Source organism: Medicago sativa, chromosome 4 (genome assembly GCF_051527215.1).
Source record: "Medicago sativa cultivar Bolivia chromosome 4, Bolivia_mono, whole genome shotgun sequence".
NCBI classification, from domain to species: Eukaryota; Viridiplantae; Streptophyta; class Magnoliopsida; order Fabales; family Fabaceae; genus Medicago; species Medicago sativa.
Genome location: NC_140752.1, coordinates 9940683 through 9961966, shown reverse-complemented (window position 1 = coordinate 9961966; position 21284 = coordinate 9940683). Strand labels below are relative to the sequence as shown.

Here is a 21284-nt window from a genome sequence, read left to right as displayed (position 1 = left end):
TTTACCTGCAGGGTTATTGAACCCATTACCTATTCCTGTACAAATATGGGAGGATATTGCCATGGATTTCATAACGGGTCTTCCAAACTCTAATGGTTTTACTGTAATCATGGTGTTAGTGGATCGGCTATCGAAATATGCTCATTTTTTTCCACTGAAAACTGATTATGATAGCAAAAAAGTGGCTGAAGTTTTTCTGAGTAATATTGTCAAACTTCATGGAATGCCATCTTCCATTGTCTCGGATCGTGACAAATTTTTCACTAGTTCCTTTTGGACTCATTTGTTCAAACTTCAGGGGACTACCTTGAACATGAGTTCAGCGTATCATCATCAAACAGACGGGCAATCAGAAGCTCTCAACAAATGTTTGGAAATGTATTTAAGGTGTTTAACATTTCACAAACCTTCTTTTTGGTCTAAGGCGCTACCATGGGCAGAGTACTGGTATAATACTTCTCACCACAGCAGTTCAGCAATTACAGCCTTTTGAGGCCGTGTATGGACGAGATCCACCACAGCTTATGCGCTCTAAGGGCAGCACCACAGACCCACCAGACTTACACATCCTGCTAAGTCAACGGAATGACCTCTTGCAACAACTTCAGCGAAACTTACACAAAGCTCAGCAACATATGAAGTTTTATGCGGATAAAGGTCGTCGTTCCTTGGAGTTCCAAATAGGTGATCAAGTTCTTGTTAAGCTCCAACCATATAGACAGAACTCTATTGCACTTCGTAAGAATTAGAAGCTGGGGTTAAGGTACTTTGGTCCTTTTCCTATTATTAGTTGCATTGGTGTTGTTGCTTACAAGGTTCAACTTCCCCCGGCGGCGAAAATCCACCCAATTTTTCACGTGTCTCAGCTCAAGCCATTTCATGGTTCCAACACACCTCTGTACTTTCCATTGCCTCTTCTGACTACTGAGCTTGGACCGGTGTTATAGCCAGACCGGATTTTAGAGCGTCGCACTATCATACAAGGCTCTCAGCCTGTGCTGCAGATTCGTGTCAAATGGTGCAACTTAACTGAAGAAAATGCCACTTGGGAGACTTTGTCTGAGTTCCTGGTAGACTATCCAAATTTTAATCTTGAGGACAAGATTACTGTTAATGGGGGAAGTAGTGTAAGGGTCCCACACACTAAGGCAAAGGAGAAAATCAATTCAATTAGAGCAAGTCCGGATATTGAGGAAGGAAGAGGCCATCGCATCAAGAGTGCCAATATCAGAATGAAGGACTATATAACTAAGTGAGAAGGCAACTTATAGGGTGTGAATGATATGGTTTATCTCTTCCCTCTTTAGACTCTCTTTCTCTCTCTTGTTCTCAGTGAGAACGTTCTTTTCTGTTACTAGTTTTCATTCTGTTAATAGTGAGAAATTGTAAGATCACTATTCCTCTTGAGTGCATGTACTGAGAGTGAATTATTGCTTCAGTTAATTCAAATACTTGGTGATTCTTATTATCTTTAATTGAGTTATAACATGAAAATTTAGTGAAAACTGATTTTTCTTTTGTTATGAGCGAAAACTCATTTTTTTTTTAAATAACGAGCGAAACTCATTTAAAAACATTTTAAAATATTTTTTTATAAAAGATGTGAGGAAAAAATACAATGCCGATATTTATGGTACATCTTTAAAACTTAACTAATTTGCAAACCAACCTATGTATTTGTATAAAAAAGAAAAAGCCAACTTATGTAAGAATATTAAAATGAAAGCATATGAATTGAGAGTTGAGTACCATCATCAGATGCAAAAATATTTCTCCAAAATAAAACATAAAATCAACTAAGATAGTCAAGTAAGTAAATAACGCGAATAAAATAAGAGTTTAATTATTAGTATGACGTTACTCTACATATGTATCTAATAATACGTTGTAATATCGATTAATGAAACAACTCATGTGTTTTCATATTTATTAATTAACATAATAATACATTATTGGATACATATGTAAAATAATTGTATACATACGATACATACTAATTAAACTCAGAATCAAATTAAACTCACAATATATACATTATTATTTTTGAATAAAATAATAAATTATTTAAAAAATAAATATTTGGTTGGTGTATACTTTCTTACAAAATCTATCACAAATACACAACAACAACATTTATCCAAAAAGAAAACTACCAAATATTCGGAATTCTGAATTTGATTAGGAGAAGAGGAAAAGGGGTCCCCCAACACGACACTTGTCCGAATAAACCCCAATGGCAACAACACATTCGGAGGGATTCTGAAATTGATTGATTGGGTGAAAGGACAAGGAGGGACCCACTGTCTCTCTCTCTCTCTCTCTCTCTCAATATCTATGAAAGGAATTATTTTGAGATGAATTTAATTATGAGACTTCTATGTGTAGAGATGAATTTAATTATGAGACTTCTATGTGTATAAATGGTTTTTACACTATTATGTGAAAAGTAAACTTCATAATTTCACAAATACATATGCCCTAACATAATATCCTAAATAACATAATATCCTAAATATTTTAAAATTAGTGTCCTAAATGTATTTTACTGTTTTTTTTTTTTTGTGGTGGCCGGGGTTTGAACCCCAGACCTTGCATATATAATGCATTGTCCCAACCAACTGAGCTAAGCTCACGAGGACAAATGTATTTTACTGTTTATTAAACATAATATAAAACAATTAAGCTTAATCTTCCCCTAAAAAAACAATTAAGCTCAAAGAGAAGTAAACGCACTTAATGGATCTTTAGTCATATATAAATTATGGATCTTTAGTCATATATATATTAGGTAATACAATTTATTTATTACTCCATATAAGTTTATTTGAGGGATGTATTATATTATAAGTTATATCATATTTAAGGAATGTATTATACTATAAGTCATTATATGTTCAGTCCTTTATTGTTAAAAAAAAAGTTCAATCATTAAAAAAAAGTTATATGTTCGAAATAGAGAAATCATACTAACGTTTGCTCAAAAAAAAAAAAATCATACTAACGTATTCGACTAAATTGGTTACTAAGCTCTCCTGAAATATGAATTTTTTAGAAGAATATTAAATTTGTTGTTTTTTATTATAACTTTTATAATTGGTGTCAAAACCCCTTTTGTTGTTTGAGTATTGGCTAACCTCTATTTCATACTTGTGAACTTATGCTCTATTTTTTAGCTATCTTCTCTGGTACATCTTGTGCTGGGTTGATAGTATGTGTATGATGGTAGTAAATGTATAAAATAGATTTTAGTTATTTTTAATACTCTATATCTTTTGATAGTATGTGAACAAAAAAAGATGTGTTGATAGTATCTTGTGCTGGGTTAAAAGCTATTTTTTAGTTATCAAAAGAAATTATTTCATTTTGATATTTTCAACAAAAAAAAAAATCAGAAAAATTCGAGTTCGAATCTAAATGAAATAATTTCTTGTCAGATTTTACTTATATTTCGATCGTATTTCAATTATTAAGTTCCTTAATCTAAAAATCAAAAAGTTAAAAGAAATAAACAATTTAATAGCAATATTAGTCCATGTTTGGTTACCCGGTGAGAGTCCTCCAACGCACGTTCAACATCATCAAAAGTGATTTTGACTTGTTTGGCTCTCCACCAAAACTCCACCGCCATCGTGCTTTTCATCTTTAAAATTGATTTTTCATGAAGCTGCTCTTCCTAGTTTTTGGAAAGCGAGTCTCCCTACCGTAGAAATTTAGAACATTAATTTGTCTCTTTTGCCCTTGGATCTGATCACTTTCTTTCACATACCTTTTTATATTTGAAAAACCCCTTCACCTTTATGAGAAATTCATTGCTCTATATTTCCATTGATTGAAGTCTCCGTTGTTGTTTGTTACTGTGATTTTTTTGTTGTTGCAGAAATCGGAAGGTTGAAGAAGACGACACTGTACAGGCCTGTACGATCCTCATAGACGACATTGATTTTTTTTCTTGTTTGCTTTCTCTATACAGGCCTGTACGATCCTCATAGAGCCCATTATTCTATTGTTTTGAAGAAAAAATAATAATTTTTATGAATTTTAGTTACTAAATGTTTTTTTAATAAGGTTTGCACAATTATATTGTTTTATAAAATCATTATATATTCCTTCAAAAAATAAAATAGTTATATGAATTTTTTGTTACCAATTTTTTTTTTTAATAATTTTTACACAATTGTATTAAATTTAGTATGGTACATAAAATTAAATAACTAAAAATGGAAATGAAATTTGTAGAAAAAAATAAATGAAATCTAATTTAAATACATACAAGAAAACCCATTTTGGTCATTTACACATCCAAAAGCAATTTTAACACAAAAAATCCAAACAACACTTTTCATACAAATAACTTTTATTATACAGGTAACCAAACATAAATCACTTTACCTGCAACTCACTTTTAACTAAAATCAATTCTATAAAAATCACTTTAATCAAAATCAATTCTCGTCACCGCATAACCAAACACATGTTAGTAACTTTGTTTCATTACAGTTATCTTAACTTTTTTTTTTGCTTTCGCACCGGTTTCCGACCCACCAAAGGTGGGCGACTAATTCGGCTCATGCGTAGAGGCATGCGCACTGGCCAAGCATTGTTCCCCCTGGGAATCGAACCGGGTATTCCCCGGATCGACCTTGGAAGGAGCTCCTTGCCACTGGAGCCCAAGCAACTTGGTTACAGTTATCTTAACTTTGTTTCGAAGGTTTTGTGGAAAATGAGCGAAAAGTGTTTTAAAAACTTTGATGAAACTTAAATTTATAATACTCTATATCTATTTGATAAAAGATGTGAACAAAAAATGAATACAATACCCGTATTTAGTGTTCATATTTAAAATCTAACTGATTAACAAACCAACTTATGCAAGAATATTCAAAATAAAAACATAGTCGAAGTTGAGCGTTATCAATTGAGGGTTTGAAATTTGGACCGTTGCAGTTACAATGGAATTCAGCAATAGACATAAAACTATGATCACATAAAGTTTGCTCAATTTTATAACCCACACAACATTTAACTAAAAACACCGACTCTTGGAATTCTTAATTTGAGATTGTTGTGGAAAAGTAAAGGGTCCCAATGTTCCCGCTCTTTCATTTCTGCATTCTTTCTCTCTCTAACCGTATCACTCTGATAAAACTCTCTCTCTCTCTCCACCTTCCCTCTCTGTTTGAACTTTTCAGACACGACTTCATCGTCTGCGCCAAAGCTTCGGTCTCTGTTTTTTACTTCATCTTCTTCACTTCAAGTTTTCTATTCAACAATTTATCAGGTACCATAACTCATTTCCTAAAAAAAATCGCTACTGTTTTGTTCTTGTGGTTTGCATTTACTATTTTGTTTCGAAAAAAAAAATGTTTATGTGTTTTTCTCTATTCTGTGCTTCTGGAAGTTTGCTTGTTCGGTTTTGTGCTATTTTATGTTGTTAATTTCACTTTAGTTTCTGATTTGTTTGATATTGTTTTTGTTTATGTTGAAATTATTATTGTGAATGTGTTTTTCCTCATAATCTTTGTTTTGTGCCATTTTATGTTGTTAATTTCACTTTAGTTTCTGATTTGTTTGATATTGTTTTTGTTTATGTTGAAATTATGATTGTGAATGTGTTTTTCCTCTTGATCTTAGTTTTGTGCTATTTTATGTTGTTAATTTCGCTTTAGTTTCTGATTTGTTTGATTTTGTTTATGTTTAAATTATGATTGTAAATGTTTTTTTCCTCATGATCTTAGTTTTGTGCTATTTTATGTTGTTAATTTCACTTTAGTTTCTGATTTGTTTGATATTGTTTTTGTTTATGTTGAAATTATGATTGTGAATGTGTTTTTCCTCTTGATCTTAGTTTTGTGCTATTTTATGTTGTTAATTTCGCTTTAGTTTCTGATTTGTTTGATTTTGTTTATGTTTAAATTATGATTGTAAATGTTTTTTTCCTCATGATCTTAGTTTTGTGCTATTTTATGTTGTTAATTTCACTTTAGTTTCTGATTTGTTTGATTTTGTTTTTATTTATGTTGAAATTATGATTGTGAATGTGTTTTTCCTCATGATCTTAGTTTTGTGCTATTTTATGTTGTTAATTTCGCTTTAGTTTCTGATTTGTTTGATTTTGTTTTTATTTATGTTGAAATTATGATTGTGAATGTGTTTTTCCTCATGATCTTAGTTTTGTGCTATTTTATGTTGTTAATTTCGCTTTAGTTTCTGATTTGTTTGATTTTGTTTATGTTTAAATTATGATTGTAAATGTTTTTTTCCTCATGATCTTAGTTTTGTGCTATTTTATGTTGTTAATTTCACATTAGTTTCTGATTTGTTTGATATTGTTTTTGTTTATGTTGAAATTATGATTGTGAATGTGTTTTTCCTCTTGATCTTAGTTTTGTGCTATTTTATGTTGTTAATTTCGCTTTAGTTTCTGATTTGTTTGATTTTGTTTATGTTTAAATTATGATTGTAAATGTTTTTTTCCTCATGATCTTAGTTTTGTGCTATTTTATGTTGTTAATTTCACATTAGATTCTGATTTGTTTGATATTGTTTTTGTTTATGTTGAAATTATGATTGTGAATGTGTTTTTCCTCTTGATCTTAGTTTTGTGCTAGTTTATGTTGTTAATTTCACTTTAGCTTCTGATTTGTTTAATTTTGTTTTTGTTTATGTTTAAATTATGACTGTGAACCTTTTTTTCTCTTGATTTTAGGGCTTTCTTTTCTGTTTATGATGAAACTTTTTTGAACAACGTTTATGTTGAAACTTTTTTGAACAACGTAGACAAGTATACTTTTAAAATGAAAACCAAAATATGATGTCTCAAAATTAGAGAGCTCAATCCAGAATAAGCTTTTCATTTTAAAAGTATACTTGTTAATGATTAAAGCAACAAATCCATTGTTGATGTAGAATGTTCAAGCATTTTCATGCTCAAGTCATAGTAAATTTTTCTTGCTTTGGTCTATATTGCTTGTGCTTTTCTATGTAGTAGCTTTGTTTGTTTGTTTGAACTTTACTGTTTTGAAGTACAGAATGAAAGGAAGAATTTCAGTTGGCACCTTTACTGATGAGCAACTTGAACATTACTCCAAATATGCAAATGATCAAATGAATTCCGAAGACACCGCTTCATCTGCAGGTACATGCCTTCCTTAATTTTGCGGTCATTACAAGAGAGCCTTGCGCCCTGAGTTAGGGAACAAAGGCACTCCATATCTTCTTTATTCAAATCATTTCCTTGCAAAATTTTCAGCTACAGAAGTACAAGTGTATAAAGTAGGTAACGTATTGCGGTTAATGTCTATCATTAATTGAATATGGTGCTTTGGTTGCATAGGTCATCATTGAACCAGCTCCAGATCTGGTATGCAAGCATAGAGTTGTGAAAAAATTGAAGGAACAACTCCATAAGAACTGTCCCGCATACGGGGGTGGAAAGAAGCTACTGATTGGAGTGAGTAAACCATTTGAAACACATCACACTAAGATAGATGTTGAAGATAAAGATCATAATTGCAGGACCTACGAAGTGAATATGTGTCATACTAAATATGTGAATTTTCAGGAACTGCTGAAACAAAACAGCACTCCTAGTGAAACTTACAAAGCAGCTATGATTCTTGAAATTATTTTTTCACAAAATCCAAGAGACAAGTTCGTTTTAAAACTTTCTTTATCTATTATGCACTGACCTTTTAGATCAATGTGACAATGTGTTTGGCTTCTAAGTGTGTTTTTGTTGCAGATTCCATCGGTTTGGAAGTAGCTATTTTTCACCTCTTCCGGGTGTAACGAAGAGCCTAGGTGAAGGAAAGCAAAATTGGTCAGGATTTACGCAAAGTGTTCATCATACTCAGCAGGGAATGTCAATGAATATTGGTTCGTAAATTAATTTTAATCCGACATTTTTTCATTGCCAAAGTTATCCGTAGACTAAAATTTTGTTTTTCATTGTTTTTGTTTATGTTGAAATTATGATTGTGAATGTGTTTTTCCTCATGATCTTAGTTTTGTGCAATTTTATGTTGTTAATTTCACTTTAGTTTCTGATTTGTTTGATTTTGTTTTTGTTTTTGTTGAAATTACGATTGTGAATGTGTTTTTCCTCATGATCTTAGTTTTGTGCTATTTTATGTTGTTAATTTCACTTTAGTTTCTGATTTGTTTGATATTGTTTTTGTTTATGTTGAAATTATGATTGTGAATGTGTTTTTCCTCATGATCTTAGTTTTGTGCAATTTTATGTTGTTAATTTCACTTTAGTTTCTGATTTGTTTGATTTTGTTTTTGTTTTTGTTGAAATTACGATTGTGAATGTGTTTTTCCTCATGATCTTAGTTTTGTGTTATTTTATGTTGTTAATTTCACTTTAGTTTCTGATTTATTTGATTTTGTTTTTGTTTATGTTGAAATTATGATTGTGAATGTGTTTTCCTCTTGATCTTAGTTTTGTGCTATTTTATGTTGTTAATTTCACTTTAGCTTCTAATTTGTTTGATATTGTTTTTGTTTATGTTGAAATTATGAGTGTGAATGTGTTTTTCCTCTTGATCTTAGTTTTGTGCTATTTTATGTTGTTAATTTCACTTTAGCTTCTGATTTGTTTGATTTTGTTTTTGTTTATGTTTATGTTTAAATTATGACTGTGAACCTTTTTTCTCTTGATTTTAGGGCTTTCTTTTCTGTTTATGTTGAAACTTTTTTGAACAACGTTTATGTTGAAACTTTTTTGAACAACGTTTATGTTGAGACAAGTATACTTTTAAAATGAAAACCAAAATGTGATGTCTCAAAATTAGAGAGCTCAATCCAGAATAAGCTTTTCATTTTAAAAGTATACTTGTTAATGATTCAAGCAATAAATCCATTGTTGATGTAGAGTGTTCACGCATTTTCATGCTCAAGTCATAGTAAATTTTTCCTGCTTTGCTCTATATTGCTTGTGTTTTTCTATGTAGTAGCTTTGTTTGTTAGTTTGAACTTTACTATTTTGATGTACAGAATGAAAGGAAGAATTTCACTTGGCACCTTTACTGATGAGCAACTTGAATGTTACTCCAAAGATGCAAATGATCAAATGAATTCCGACCGCTTCATCTGCAGGTGCAGGCCTTCCTTCATTTTGTGGTCCTTACAAGAGAGCCTTGCGCCCTGAGTTAGGGAACAAAGGCACTCCATATCTTCTTTCTTCAAACCATTTCCTTGCAAAATTTTCATCTACAGAAGTACAAGTGTATAAAGTAGGTAACGTATTGTGGTTAAAGCCTATCATTAATTGAATATGGTGCTTTGGTTGCATATGTCATCATTGAACCAACTCCACATCTGGTATGCAAGCATAGAGTCGTGAAAAAATTGAAGGAACAACTCCATAAGAATTGTCCCGCATACGGGGGTGGAAAGAAGCTACTGATTGGAGGGAGTAAACCATTTGAAACACATCACACTAAGATTGATGTTGAAGATAAAGATCATAATTGCAGGACCTACGTAGTGAATATGCGTCATACTAAATCTGTGAATTTTCAGGAACTACTGAAACAAAACAGCACACCTAGTGAAACTTACAAAGCAGCTAGGATTCTTGAAATTATTTTTTCACAAAATCCAAGAGACAAGTTCGTTTTAAAACTTTCTTTATCTATTATGTACTGACCTTTTAGATCAATGTGACAATGTGTTTGGCTTCTAAGTGTGTTTTTGTTGCAGATTCCATCGGTTTGGAAGTAGCTATTTTTCACCTCTTCCGGGTGTAACGAAGAGCCTAGGTGAAGGAAATTAAAAATGGCCAGGATTTACGCAAAGTGTTCATCATACTCAGCAGGAAATGTCAATGAATATTGGTTCGTAAATTAATTTTAATCCGACATTTTTTCATTGCCAAAGTTATCCGTAGACTAAAATTTTGTTTTTCATCGTGCAGACACATCAACATCTCTGTTTCATGAGCCAATATCTATGATAGATTATGTAAGAAAGCTTCTCAAGTTGGGCAACCACATGCCGAGACATCTCATCCCCGCTGAAATTTCGATGGTTAAGTTTACGACGTAAATTTCTGTGAGAATAACTATTAATGTCTAACACTTAACGTATTTGTTTATCCATTCATAATGACAGGTCAAAAAGGCATTGGAAGGATTAAAAATAAGGTCAAAGGTGGCCAACTGACGTATCGAATTTATGGTTTCACAGATGAACGAACTGAAGATTTGGAGTAAGCAGTAGCACAATCACATAATTATTGTCTAATTTGGTATAAAAAAAATTGTTGTCTGACATTACTCTAACACATTATATAGATTCAAAGTCGGAACATACAATACAGTTGCTGAGTACTTTAATGATATCTACAAGTGTAAGTTGCAGCATGTTGGATGGCCTTGTTTAAGAGTAAGCAAGACAAAAGAGGTGTACATGCCCATGGAAGTAAGTTGCAGTATTTATTTAGATTATTTTCATTTGGGTTTTCAGCTTTTTTATGTTCAATGTTTGTGTTCAGGTCTGCAACATAGTTAGTTGCCAAAGGTATTCACTTCCGGCGAACAGGATGCAAGCTGCAATCTTTGAAGCTGAAGATCCCAATTCTAAGAAGAAAACTCTCATAAAGGTCAGCAGATATCCTATTTATTATTAGTGAGACACTAACATAAGTTATTGGTGCATCATTAGGGATGGCAAAGCGGGCCGGCCCGCCCCGTTTAGGCCCGCCCCGTCTAAGCCCGCTAAAAACGAGACGAGACGAGCCGAGTCAAAATAAGTGACCGAGTCCAAAATCTCACCCCGCCCCGTTTAGTGGCGGACTTGCGAGTTGTCGGGCCGGCCCGCCAAACAAAAAACTTTTTTTGATTTTTCTTTTACAACTTAATTGTTACAAAAAAAACTATGTTGCTTTTATAATAAAAAATATATAAAAGAATAGGTGACAAATAAATTTGTGAAAAACAAGATAATTAACAAATTATCGAATTCAACATTATAATTAATAGCAAAATAAGGCAAATGCGCAACATAAAACAAATCATAAAATAAATCAAACAACCAAATTAAATCCAAAAGGGTAAAATAAGTCTCAAAATAAATAAACCCAACAACCAAGATAAATCAAGAAACATAAAATAAGTTCCAAAATAAATCCAACAACCAAAATAAATCCAAAAGCATAAAATAAGTCTCAAAATAAACTAAACAACCAAGATAAATCCAAAAGCATAAAACAATTCTCAAAATAATCGCAGCAACAACATAATTCTTTTATTAAGTCAATCAACTCCAAGTCAATCATCATCTAAGTTATGAATATATAGTGCACCTCCTCCTCCTCCTCTTGTTGTCGCTGTAACATAATTGTTTCCAACGAGTTAAGCGGGCCGCCCCGCCCCACCCCGTGCCCGTCCCGCTTTTCAACGAGACGAGCCGAGCCGAGCCAACTATAAAAAGCGAGTTCAAAACTTCGACTCAGCCCGCCAAAAATAGCGAGCCAAACGGGCTGGCCCGGCGGGTCAAGCCCGTTTTGCCACCCCTATGCATCATATAAGGGTGTTGCTGTTATTTTCAGATTGTAGAAAGGAATGACTATAACAATGATTAGTGGATAAAATCGTGTGGTATCAAAATTTGTACTAGCCTTACTGAAGTTAAAGCTCGCATCCTTCCTCCTCCTGAGGAATTTAATCTCTCACCATTATGTAATTTAACTGATATCTTTAATATCGTTTCTTTATGGAAATGATGTTATAGTTTCCATTACAGCTTAACTATTATGTTAGTGGTGCAAAGGTTTTGGTTCCTAAGTCAGGCAAATGGGACATGCAAAAAAAGGTATTTATATCATCCTTGATCCTTGTATGCAAAAGTTTTTTATTCAGATTGCTCAAATTATGTTTACCAAGGTTTACTGTCTAATCTTTTCAGAAAATGTTTGATGTCCGACAAGTAAAAAGTTGGTTATGCTTAAACTTTTCAAAGGATGTAACGGACGATGTTTGTCGAAGATTCTGCCAAGAACTTCAAAGTAGTTGTAGGGCAAATGGGATGGTATGCATATGCTTCCTTGTGCCACTTCTCACAGAACTTACCTTTATGCACATAACTTTAACTTTACCTTTTTTTATGTGCAATCAGATTTTTACGCCTAATTCAGTAATACCAATACATCGAGGAGCACCTTCCCAAGTTGACACAGTTGTCAAAGAGTGTTATTCCAAAGCAATGGATAAACTTGAAGGAAATCCGCCGGATTTGATCATAGCAATTTTACCCAATGTTGATAACCAGATATATGGTAAACATATACTATTCTTGAATATGAGAGTACTGTGAATTGAAATTTCATTCTCATTTTATCATTACTAATTAAAAAATTAAATTCTATGATGCTTTAAAATACAGGATGCCTCAAGTGTTTCTGCGAGACTAACTTAGGTGTTGTGTCTCAATGTTGCTTAGCAAAGCATGTTATAAGTACTGTGGAATACAACAAGGGGCCCCATTTATATTTGTACAATATAACACTGAAATTAAACTTGAAACTTGGGGGAACAACCACTGTTTTAGACAGTGTGATTTCGAAGAGCATTCCTCAATTGGGAGACAAGCATATGATAATATTCGGGGCGGATGTTACGCACCCCACTCATGGACAACCAATCTCGCTAGCCGTTGTATGTATGAATTTAATTTTAATTGAGTACCTCAATACTTTTAAGCTTTTAAATTACCCTCTCTGAATTTATAGGTTGTCGCTTCAAAAGATTTGAACATGAATCAATATGCATGCAAGCTTTCTGAGCAAGAGGCAAAGACGGAGATCATTCGTGATCTTCGTATTATGATCAGGTACTTAACATATCATATGTAATCTTTTACATTAAGTTTATGCTTGTTTTCTTAGTTTTTTATGTTTTTTTAGGGAACATCTCTCTGAATTCATTGAAGCAACTAACAAGAGGCCGGACGGCATAATCATGTATAGGTAAGGCAATAAATCCTGGTTGTGTTTATTTGTGTTTTTTTTAGTATAAATCTAAAATTGGTTAATCACAGAGATGGAGTAGGGAATACGGAATTTGATGAGGTTCTTTCCAAGGAACTTGGTGCCATCTACCAGGTAAACAATGTTTTCCTTTGTTTTGCTTGGTTTCTCTAAATTTCATTTACAATTTTTTTCTTCTTCTTACCCATTGTTCATCCACCAGGCTTGTTATTTAATTGATCCGAAATACAAACCTCCCGTGACATTTGTTGAGGTACAGAAGCGCCATCACACTAGGCTTTTTCCTAGCACAGGCAACATAGTTCCAGGTATAGTATTTACTATATAATTTTATATGTTTTGCAAATCTCTGTGTAGGAAAGCAGTTTTCACATCTAGTTTTTCTAACTCTAGATCAAACTGTGTAACAATAGCTAAGAGAATTCTGATTGATCAGTGCCTGGCTACAAGAGAGAAAATCTCATTGAAGCCAATTCCTACAATTATTGGCTCTTGACCTGCAATTTTATACAAATCATACTCCTTTTAAATCTTGTTTGATGATCATAATGTGCTGGAAACATCTAGTTTCTATCATAAACTAGGATTTTGTATAATTTGAACGAAAATCATTTAAAGGCTAATCACTTTGCAGGTACCGTCGTGGACTCTAAGATATGTCAACCAACAGAGTTCGACTTTTATCTGCACAGTGCGAGTGTTTATAGGGTAAAACTTTGTTTCTGTAAATAATTTATGACTTCTATCCAGTGATTGTTTATAAAAATTTATGAAGTTACACTTGCCATATCTGTAAAATTGTGTACATAGGGAATGACTCGTTTCTTAGAATTGGATTATTATCATTTAACACCATTGTGTTTGGCAGGGAACATCGCGGCTGACACATTACCATGTGCTATGGGATGAAAACCAATTTACTGCTGATACGTTGCAAAACTTCACATATGATCTATGTTATACGTAAGTAGTAAATCATGGAATTTTTTAGTTTTGCTCACTTCCTCTCGTTATTTCATTCAGTAAGTTAGCAATAAGAATTTAAGCACCTTTTTCAAATAACTTATGAAGTGTTTATTTTATTATGTGCAGATATGGCAAATGCACGTATAGTACTTCACTTGGTGAGAAAATTTTATGATTGTAAAAAATAGTTCAAATATTTTGTTCAGGATGTCTAGGAAATTGAAACATTAATTAGTTTTTTGTTTCCTACATTGATGTTTGTATTTTATGTTAACAATTCACATTATATTTTGTACAGTTCCACCGGTTCAGTATGCCCACTTGGCTGCTTATCGAGCAAAGATATATAAGCAAGTTAATATTGATGCTCCCCTACCTGCAGTTCAGGAGTGCTTGAAGAGATCAATGTTTTACTGCTGATACACATTTAGAATATCATTTTGTTGTTTTGTTTCAGATTAGCTTGAAGTAAAAAAAAAATTATTTGCATGAGATTGATTTTATTAAGAAAAAAAGAGTTCAAACTTCAAAAGCACAGCAATTCATATTTGGCCAATATCACTCTATGCAAGTCACATGCTAAACCTTGTGTAAATGTATAACTAGTTCTTTTCATTTATGGTCAAACCAAAAGGTTTGGGAGAAAAGTTAAGTTTGCTTAGAGTGTCCATACTTAAACAATTTAGTTTCTATATTTTAACAAGTTTACAATCAATTTGGTCCCCAAGTTGATCCGCTTACTATCAATTTAGGAACCTTATTGAAATATTCATTGGTAGGGACCTATTTGAGAGCGACCTACAAAGTAGGGACTAATTTGAATATTTATTCTAAATTCAATGCTTCAAATTTGGTGATTCCGTGTGAAATTTGCAAATGTTCGATTCCGTGTTCTTGTGGTGCACTAAAACTCACACAAGACTGCATAGAGCAAGATTTGGTGATTAGATTTTTGAAGGGCCTTAACGAACAATTTACCAATGTCAGGTATCAGATTATGTTGATTGATCCATCCATTACCCCATATCACCAAGACATTTTCCATGGTTATACAACAAGAGCGGCAATTTAATTATGGGGTCCACGTGGATGATAACCCACAACCCACGGCCTTTGCTGTCAACAACAGTCATGATCAAAAAGTTGCTAGTCAAGAACCAAAGAATAATAATAATTTTGGGTATCGAAGGGGGTCTTTTAACAGAGGAGGCAGGATGCACAATTTTGATCATGACTGTTGTTAACAGAGGGGGTCTTTTAACGGAATCAAACAATTTTTTTATTTAGTTTCTAAAACAAGTCTACCAAACATGTTTTTCACTTTCTTTGAGCTCTAAAACGATTCTTAAAAATAGGATCGCCAATGATAGAATTTGTCAAAGTCAGCATAAAAAATGGATCCTGTCAAAACTTGCTTATAACACAAAATAATAAAACTTATTCTACTTTAAAGCATTGCTACAACGACGTTCAACCATGTCTCTGACTCGGTCACCAATGTTCTTCCTCGGTGATCTCCTCACCGAGGTCCTTTTATTACTTCCTGTAAAATCACTTCTTCGATTCAAATGTGGAAGTGAATGTTGGAACACTCTCATTTCCAATCCTTCCTTCGTGAACTTGCACCTCAAGAAATCAAAAACATGAAATCCTCACTTGACACTGTTCTCGAATCACATCAAACATATCCCCGGAGAGTCCCCTGATGGCAGTGATGATGAACACGACGAAGATTTCAGCATCTTTCCATACCCTATATATCATTTACTCAATAACCTGTCGTTTGCCCTTTCCGTCAATCCTTATTATTGTTTAAACGACATAAGGTGTTCCTGCAATGGATTGATCTGTTTGGCCAGTGAGTCTCACACTGGTGCATATCACGAGTACTGGCTCCGTTTATGGAACCCAGTCTCTAGGACAATTTCTGAAGAATTAGGATATTTTTGTTACTTTAGCGTGAGACAAGAATTTTTTCGATTCACATTTGGTTGTGATAATTCAACTGGCATTTATAAAGTCGTTGTGTCATGTTACATTCATTGAGAAGCAAGGTGAGAGTTTTAAGTTTTGCTGATAATGTTTAGAGAAATATTGAAAGTTTCCCCATTGTTCCTTTTGCATTGAGCTTTCGTAAATTAGTGAATTATTAGTATGATGGTGTGTTTTTTAATGGCACTTTTAATTGGTTGGCTATTCATGGTAACATTGAATATAGTTGGCTTAATGTGCAGGATTTTATGGCTGAGCAGTTTGTTATTGTTTCGCTTGATCTAGGAACTGAGACATACAATACAATCAGTATTTGTTGCATCAGGGTTTTGATAAGGTAGCACCTGCAGAGCCAGAACTTGGTGTGTTGGGGGATTGCCTATGTTTTTCTTATTCTTACATGGAAACCGATTTTATTATTTGGCATATGAAAAAATTTGGGGTTGAAGAGTCTTGGACTCAATTCCTCAAAATAAGTTATCATGGTCTTCAATTAGATTATGACTTTAGTAGCTATACTCTGAAGTATCCTCTTCAATTTTTGCCGTTGCTTCTTTCTAAGGATGGTGATACACTCATATCGTGTACTAGTAACAAAAGAGAAGCAATTATCTATAGTTAGAGGGATCATAGAGTGGAGCGAGCCGGAGTTACCGTTGCTTATTTGAATTTATATAAATTCATATATGTTGTGTTTCATTGGTAATAGATTGTGTGAATAATCATTTTTATGAATGCTTAGGTTGATTGTGCTTTTAATGATTTTATTTGTTTTATATTATTATAACCAAAAGGTTTGGCAATTTTCAGACATCGACAATTATCCTGCCTCTTGCTGGCCTTAACTATATAAACTAGAAGATGATTATCCTTAAAGGGCTTTCTATATTTTAGAAAAAATGCATGAAAAAATATACACGACTTGGACATATTTGTTATATCTGCAGATCTATAGATTGACAAGAAAAGGAAAAACCAGTATTATTTTATTTCTCCAAACATACAATAATTTCATTTAGCTTAAAACTTTGTTACAAATAATGAGTGCATTTGTCTGGTTGAGTTGAGGTTACATTGTGAATTGTGTCTCTCTTGATACTTTTGGTTTTAGGTGATGAAACTTCAGAATGAGTTTACGCGATTGTTCTATTTCTATCTTTAGAACTTGGACATCTATGTATATTTGAATCTTAAAAACGAATTTGTGAATTTATATACATGTATATTAGATATAAATCCGATTTTATTTATACCCTTTCAATTACAATTATGCGGATATTGTTTAACGCATTGATTGATATTTTTATTCTTGCACTTGTACTGCAACTGCTTTAGGATCATATGATTGAACTTGCATTATAACTTTTTAACTTGTCTCTATATTTTTAATTCCTGACCAACTTTTTGGCTGTTTTATTAGCTTTGAGTTTGCTGGTAGAAGAAATCGTCCAAATAGAGTTGTGTTCGCGGTTCAGTTTGGATGACTCCTTTAAAATATCCGATCCAAAGTTGATGCTGGATGAAGGAGGAAAACAATAAAATGTTGGGGATATTACACAGGATAGAAAGTGAAAGGAAAATCCAGAAGCAAGAATAATGGTTCTGGGTTTGATTACATGTATGCATAAAGGATTAATCCTCCTTCCATCATAGGCTGAATTATGTATCTGGTTTTCTTAAGTTACAATGGAATAACGTGAATTCGTAAAACGAACCACATTTTGTAGCTTCCAGACTACAACAAATCCCTCTAACAAGGAAGACATCATAGATGACAAAATGCTTCAAACCCTTTGGATTTTGCATATTCATCTTTTTATGTACAAAAAAAGAAAGAATAGATGATGAAGAATAAATAAATAATTCTTCTTTCGCTTCTCTCCCTCTTTTGAAGCTATATAGAATTTCTTTGTTTTTTTAGCTTAATAATCAATGGCGTGATGTTGGACTTCTCAAACCTCCTATATTTTCAACGTAGGACGCTTTCTTATCAGTCACTATGGGTTGAAGTTTTGGAAGCTTTTCAGTATCAATATCTTTGTCCAAATCATCTGAAACAGCGAAAGGATCCCTTCTAATGAACGATTCAGCTTGATCATTGCTCCAACCCATGAAATCCGATAGTGTCATCGAACAAGGTGTTTCCGCGTCACTTCTGTCTACATCTCTTGGAGTTGGACACTTGTCTGGCTTTGGAACTGGATTTCTCACACTGCTTCTTCTTCCTTGAGTTGGATTTTGTGTTTGGCTATCTGCATGGAGTACATCTTCTACTCTTGATAGCACTGTAAAGGCTAAACTTTCCAATATTCTTGAATAGCTTTCAAGAACAGCTTGCCCTACATCCTGCCATAATAAATAATACTTGTTAGAACAGAAAATCCGGCTCTTAAGAAAACCTATTAATAAACACAAACAAAAAGTGCGGTTGTGCCTACATCTCCGATAATACTTGTTATATTAATAGTATGATTTTATTTTAAGAATTGCCAAAAGTTTATGCAACATTGTGATTGAAGAGATCAAGATGCATACAGGACATATTCTTACCCGGTTGAATTGGATTTTGCTTATATCCAATGAAGATTGTGGAAGTCCGGGAAACCGATGTTTCAAGAGAAGTAAGATGGTTTCTGCTCTCTCTTCAAAGAGTTCTCTTTTCTCCAAACTCACAGCAGAACCCCATGCTGATTTGGAATCTTTTTGGTTCATCTTCCTCCTCCAAATCACTATTGATGCCTCAATTCTATTCTTGAGATCAAGAATTTTATGTTCTGATGACATGTCTATTGTCCCTAGGAACTGATCGGGATCGAAAAATTCATCAGTAATATTCCGGTAGATTATGTCTCCTAGACTTGCTCTTCCATTCTGTGAATGATGAAAGAAAACAAAAATTTAAGGTGTGAAAACAAATGTCGTGTGTGAATTTGAACCAACATAGCTTCTAAGCAAATACAAGGCGCCCTGGTTGTACAAACAAATTAAGCGTTTATTATATAAGTGCTAATGCATAAGTTTCTTTATAACAAAAGATAAAATCAAATCAAATGATTTTCATATAACCTATGAGTTGCTTTAATGAGCTATCCTAGATAGTTTGTGGACATGTCATACACTATTTTCATAAGTTCTCTTAAACAGTCTCATAAGTGCTATGCCAATAGATAAACTAAAATAAGCCAATTCGAACTGTCACGGTTTCTGTTTTACATACCTTAGGTAGGGATTCAATATAGCTTTCAGGAATCTCCATTTCTGATAGAGTTTGTGCATTTATAGCCATTGCTGCTTTAAGTACTTGATTCACACAATCTTTCTGATACTGCAAAAATCTTCTTGCTGCTTCAGATAAACCTTCTGCAGGTACTTTAGGTGTAGGTAACCACCACTTGTCATCATTTTTTCCTTTTGGATCATCAGCATCTTTTGATACATAGTAGAATTCACTTTGGTCTTTGAAGTTATCTAGACAATCCTGATCATCATCATCATCATAAGTTTATCAGAAATTTCAACCAATTGAATCCTATATAACAAATCAGGATTAAATATATCTTTAGTCCTATAAAACTTACAGTTTTTGTTTATATTCCTTGTATCCACTTCTTAGTCCGTAAAAACCACAAAACGCCATGCTCGTTCGGGACTAAAAGTGTGCAATTTTGTAACTTGTGGGACTGAGAAGTGAATACAGGGACTAAAAACAAAATTCGGCATAATTATCAAGTCTAAAAACATATTTAAACCAACATATAATGATCATATTTAACTCAGGATTTGTGATCTTACAATAAGCATTGTATCAAGCTTTCTCAAGGCAGGGATGTTCATGTGGAGATCAGTTCGTTGTCGCGTTGTCATAATCTATTAATCAAAGACAATGTTGAATCAGATATAAGAAGAATGTGATGAACTAAACATATGGGGAGAACAAAGAGGAGGTTTTTTTTACCTCCATGGTTGAACCATCCTTGGATTTCTGCTGTGTTGGAACCATTTCAACAACGTAATCGGTGACCGAAAGAAGCCAATCAATTTCTTTTCTCCATCTTGCTTTCCTTTCCGGTGGCATTGGCTCTAGGCGCTTTTGTTCACCGAAAACAGCAGCTGCATTAATTCAAGAAGAAACTGACAATGAATAATTTGAAACATTTCCTGAAAATGGAAGGAAAAAGCAAAATGTTTCTCCATCAAAATTCAGAAGTATAGAGAAAATGCTTTATTATCTTAGCTCAAGGAGAAAGAAAATAAAACATACCAGCAAGATTTGTTAATGCATTTGACAATGCCAAAGCTGAAGAAACACCTTTTCCTCCACCAGACATATCTTCCCCCAATAGTAGTTTAGCAAATCTCTCCTTCATCTGTTCCATTTCTGAATTTAATCCAACCATAAATATCAAAATTTATAGACAAACAAACCCAATAAAATGCATGAAATTGATTCACATTTCCAAAACCCCTTATGCATGTTAATCTTTATTAGTATATAAAACTTTTTGCATGATCATATAAAAGTAATGTATATTGAGATTTTCCCTTAACCATTTCATTAGGGGTCTAATCCCTGACCGGTGCGTATGGCAAAACATTTGGTGGTTAAGGTCAAATCCGTAAATGAATTTCAATCGCCTCGAGAGATTAATTTTCGCAGTTGTGCGCGGGGATATCTTGGTTGACCAAAAAGAATGTATATTGAAATCTAATAGTCGAAGTTAATATTTACCTTGTAATAGCTTCTCTTTGGCTTCTTTGGCTAATATTTCCTCCTTGATTGTTCTTGATTTGTCAGCAAGAACCCTTTCAGAATCATTTAAAGGTTTTGATCCTTGACTTCTTGATGAAGCAGGATCATCCTCAGAAGTAGGATCTAATGTGCTAGCACTTTCAATGCTTAAACTTTTTGTATGTCTTCCTGTATTCTCAAACATTCCTCTGAAATTGAATAGTTTGGATTTGTTATTTTCCTGTTCTTGTTCTATAGCTCTAACCATTTCCTTTTTATTTTTTCAAAAAAATTTCCTCCCTTTTTTATTATAAATTTTCTATGGAAAATTCTAAAGGGATTATGAACAAGCAAGAACAAATTATGGGGTTTCCATTTCTAACTCCCTATAGGGTAATTATGTTACTTGCATTGCAAGGGAGAGAAGGAAAACACCAAGAGGAGATTTGATTAAGCCAAATGAAACCAAAAGGAGTTTATTTTTCTTAATTTTTTTTTGTTATTTTTTGGTTTTTTTTAGGAGAAAGAGAATTTGAGAAAAAGGTTGGATGTGATTATTTGATGGAAGGGTTTGTGTTCCTTTCTTTTTTGAGCTGGGTTCATTGA

General features: G+C 33.2%; 1 protein-coding gene, 1 long non-coding RNA gene and 1 pseudogene across 3 annotated transcripts; 2 read left to right on the top strand and 1 right to left on the bottom strand.

The window, feature by feature from the left end:
* Positions 1–12422: 12422 nt before the first annotated feature.
* Positions 12423–12970, top strand: LOC146926163 (uncharacterized). The gene is made up of 3 exons (XR_015008109.1): positions 12423–12659; positions 12734–12834; positions 12908–12970. It is a non-coding gene; the product is annotated as an uncharacterized LOC146926163 (long non-coding RNA).
* A 2463-nt stretch (positions 12971–15433) lies between these two features.
* Positions 15434–16763, top strand: LOC146926162 (F-box/kelch-repeat protein At3g23880-like; annotated as a pseudogene).
* Positions 16764–17513: 750 nt separating this feature from the next.
* On the bottom strand, positions 17514–21271 carry LOC146926161 (rop guanine nucleotide exchange factor 12-like). 2 transcript variants are annotated; one of them, XM_085758531.1, is made up of 7 exons: positions 20679–21271; positions 20211–20327; positions 19905–20059; positions 19742–19816; positions 19167–19427; positions 18500–18820; positions 17514–18295 (listed from the first exon to the last, which is right to left on the bottom strand). In XM_085758531.1, exons 1-7 carry the CDS (start codon positions 20944–20946, stop codon positions 17879–17881), a joined length of 1614 nt encoding a protein of 537 aa, XP_085614657.1. In that variant the 5' UTR covers positions 20947–21271; the 3' UTR covers positions 17514–17878. The 2 variants fall into 2 exon arrangements, with proteins under 2 accessions (XP_085614657.1, XP_085614658.1); XM_085758532.1 differs by having other exon boundaries at positions 17722–18295; positions 20211–20316; positions 20679–20863.
* Positions 21272–21284: the final 13 nt, after the last annotated feature.

Excerpts from the sequence above, each read along its gene's own strand:
- LOC146926161 (XM_085758531.1), bottom strand. The coding sequence starts at position 20,946 with ATGGTTAGAGCTATAGAACAAGAACAGGAAAATAACAAATCCAAACTA. Across the intron at positions 19,428-19,741 it reads AGCTTGATACAATGCTTATT|GATTGTCTAGATAACTTCAA; the intron begins GTAAGATCACAA and ends GATGATGATCAG. Across the intron at positions 18,821-19,166 it reads ATATTGAATCCCTACCTAAG|AATGGAAGAGCAAGTCTAGG; the intron begins GTATGTAAAACA and ends CATCATTCACAG.